This window comes from Chaetura pelagica, unplaced genomic scaffold (assembly GCF_000747805.2).
Source record: "Chaetura pelagica isolate M959 unplaced genomic scaffold, ChaPel_1.0 scaffold1529, whole genome shotgun sequence".
In the NCBI taxonomy this organism is placed as follows: domain Eukaryota; kingdom Metazoa; phylum Chordata; class Aves; order Apodiformes; family Apodidae; genus Chaetura; species Chaetura pelagica.
In genome coordinates this window covers 6,153-9,471 of record NW_009954602.1, presented here as the reverse complement: position 1 = coordinate 9,471, position 3,319 = coordinate 6,153, and the positions used below count along the sequence as shown (strand labels likewise).

At 60.6% G+C, this 3,319-nt stretch overlaps 1 protein-coding gene across 1 annotated transcript in view; it reads right to left on the bottom strand.

The window, feature by feature from the left end:
• LOC104395705 (collagen alpha-1(II) chain-like) overlaps nt 1-2,974 on the bottom strand; it is a 4,901-nt gene extending 1,927 nt beyond the window's left edge. Inside the window, exons 1-4 of the mRNA XM_010005435.1 lie at nt 2,969-2,974; nt 2,842-2,869; nt 2,547-2,600; nt 206-393 (exon numbers count right to left, since the gene is read on the bottom strand). Of these exons, the coding sequence (XP_010003737.1) occupies nt 206-393; nt 2,547-2,600; nt 2,842-2,869; nt 2,969-2,974 (276 nt within the window). The remainder of the gene's footprint in view (nt 1-205; nt 394-2,546; nt 2,601-2,841; nt 2,870-2,968) is intronic.
• Nucleotides 2,975-3,319: the final 345 nt, after the last annotated feature.

The window sequence follows — 3,319 nt, the reverse complement described above, 5'->3', positions numbered from 1 at the left end:
AAGGCAAGGAAGGACATCCCCAACCCCAAGGAAGGACATCTCATCCCCAAACCGAAGGAAGGACATCTCCAACCCCAAGGAAGGACATCCCCAACCCTCCATCAACACAACCAACCCCAAGGAAGGACCTCTCCAACCCTCCAACCATACACCCAACCCCTGCTCAACTTCCCCATGTGCAGCCCCACCTTGGAGGGACACTTACATGGAAACCACCATTAATGGTCTCGGCGAACCAGACGTGCTTCTTCTCTTTGGTCTTGCTGGTCCACCAGTTCTTCCTGGGGATGCTGCTGGGGTTGGGGTAGACACAGGTCTCGCCCGTCTCCATGTTGCAGAAAACCTTGATGGCATCCAAGGTGCAGCCCTGGTTGGGGTCGATCCAGTAGTCACCTGGGGAGGAGACAGGGGGGGTGAAGATGAGGTTTTGGAGATCAGAGCAAAGAGCATCAGAGAATCATGGAATGGGGTGGGTTGGAGGGACCTCAAAGAGCATCTCAATCCACCCCCTGCCTGGGCAGGGATCCCTCCCCCCAGCCCAGGTTGCTCCAAGACCCCTGGTAGATCCTTGAGCCCTTTCAGGGATGGAGCAGCATCTTGGAGATCATCTAGGGGAGCATCTGGGTGGGCTTGAAGGTCCCTTCCAACCCATTCCGTGGTCTAAAGACCATTCAGTCCCACCCCCTGCCTGGGCAGGGATCCCTCCCCCCAGCCCAGGTTGCTCCAAGACCCCTGGTAGATCCTTGAGCCCTTTCAGGGATGGAGCAGCATCTTGGAGATCATCTAGGGGAGCATCTGGGTGGGCTTGAAGGTCCCTTCCAACCCATTCCGTGGTCTAAAGACCATTCAGTCCCACCCCCTGCCTGGGCAGGGATCCCTCCCCCCAGCCCAGGTTGCTCCAAGACCCCTGGTAGATCCTTGAGCCCTTTCAGGGATGGAGCAGCATCTTGGAGATCATCTAGGGGAGCATCTGGGTGGGCTTGAAGGTCCCTTCCAACCCATTCCGTGGTCTAAAGACCATTCAGTCCCACCCCCTGCCTGGGCAGGGATCCCTCCCCCCAGCCCAGGTTGCTCCAAGACCCCTGGTAGATCCTTGAGCCCTTTCAGGGATGGAGCAGCATCTTGGAGATCATCTAGGGGAGCATCTGGGTGGGCTTGAAGGTCCCTTCCAACCCATTCCGTGGTCTAAAGACCATTCAGTCCCACCCCCTGCCTGGGCAGGGATCCCTCCCCCCAGCCCAGGTTGCTCCAAGACCCCTGGTAGATCCTTGAGCCCTTTCAGGGATGGAGCAGCATCTTGGAGATCATCTAGGGGAGCATCTGGGTGGGCTTGAAGGTCCCTTCCAACCCATTCCGTGGTCTAAAGACCATTCAGTCCCACCCCCTGCCTGGGCAGGGATCCCTCCCCCCAGCCCAGGTTGCTCCAAGACCCCTGGTAGATCCTTGAGCCCTTTCAGGGATGGAGCAGCATCTTGGAGATCATCTAGGGGAGCATCTGGGTGGGCTTGAAGGTCCCTTCCAACCCATTCCGTGGTCTAAAGACCATTCAGTCCCACCCCCTGCCTGGGCAGGGATCCCTCCCCCCAGCCCAGGTTGCTCCAAGACCCCTGGTAGATCCTTGAGCCCTTTCAGGGATGGAGCAGCATCTTGGAGATCATCTAGGGGAGCATCTGGGTGGGCTTGAAGGTCCCTTCCAACCCATTCCGTGGTCTAAAGACCATTCAGTCCCACCCCCTGCCTGGGCAGGGATCCCTCCCCCCAGCCCAGGTTGCTCCAAGACCCCTGGTAGATCCTTGAGCCCTTTCAGGGATGGAGCAGCATCTTGGAGATCATCTAGGGGAGCATCTGGGTGGGCTTGAAGGTCCCTTCCAACCCATTCCGTGGTCTAAAGACCATTCAGTCCCACCCCCTGCCTGGGCAGGGATCCCTCCCCCCAGCCCAGGTTGCTCCAAGACCCCTGGTAGATCCTTGAGCCCTTTCAGGGATGGAGCAGCATCTTGGAGATCATCTAGGGGAGCATCTGGGTGGGCTTGAAGGTCCCTTCCAACCCATTCCGTGGTCTAAAGACCATTCAGTCCCACCCCCTGCCTGGGCAGGGATCCCTCCCCCCAGCCCAGGTTGCTCCAAGACCCCTGGTAGATCCTTGAGCCCTTTCAGGGATGGAGCAGCATCTTGGAGATCATCTAGGGGAGCATCTGGGTGGGCTTGAAGGTCCCTTCCAACCCATTCCGTGGTCTAAAGACCATTCAGTCCCACCCCCTGCCTGGGCAGGGATCCCTCCCCCCAGCCCAGGTTGCTCCAAGACCCCTGGTAGATCCTTGAGCCCTTTCAGGGATGGAGCAGCATCTTGGAGATCATCTAGGGGAGCATCTGGGTGGGCTTGAAGGTCCCTTCCAACCCATTCCGTGGTCTAAAGACCATTCAGTCCCACCCCCTGCCTGGGCAGGGACACCTCCCACCAGCCCAGGCTGCGCCAGCCCCAGCCAACCTGCCCTGGGACCCCCCAGGAATGGGGCAGCTCCCCCAGCCCCACGGGCAGGACTTACCCTGGGACCGGAAGGACCGGCAGGACCAGCAGCTCCTTGGTCTCCAGAAGGACCCTGAGGAGGAAGCCCAGAGGGGGTGGTCAGAGCTCCACGGACACCCCCAGGGGTGCTCAGGAGCTCAGAGCTTCCTTGGGGGCCTCGGCCACATCCAACGGAGCCACATCCAGCTCTGGATCTGGAGGGGTCACCTCTGGGGTCCCCAAGAAAACACTTACGGGGGGGCCAGGAAGACCCTGCAGCCCAGTGAAGCCTCGGTGGCCCTTCAGCCCTTTCTCTCCAGCCTCTCCTGTCTCACCTTTGTCACCACGAGGCCCTTGGGGACCCTGGAAGGGGACAAGGGGACCTGTCAGGTGGGAGACCCCCACCCAACACCCCCCCGGGACCCCATCCCTGGGCACTCAGAGGAGCTCAGAGTCACTCACCGGCATCCCCCGAGCTCCAGCAGGACCAGAGGGACCCATGGGACCTTGTGCACCCTGGGGAGAGAAAAGGGGAGCAGGGAATTCGGGGGGGTGCCCTGTGGCTTTGGGGGTGTCCCAGGAAGGTTCCCAGGGGGAGGATCCGCCCGGAGCGACGACCAGAACCCCTGGTGGATCTTGCTGGGATGAAGGCTCCGGGTGTTCCCACCTCCTCGGGCACCACTGGAGCAGCCAAAGGTCCCAACTCGGGTTCCTGGGGCTCCTGGAAACCCTGGGGCAGGTTCTCAGACACCCCCCCCGTGGCACCACGGGCTCCAATCACAGCTCCAATTAACCCCAGTAGCTAATTACCCC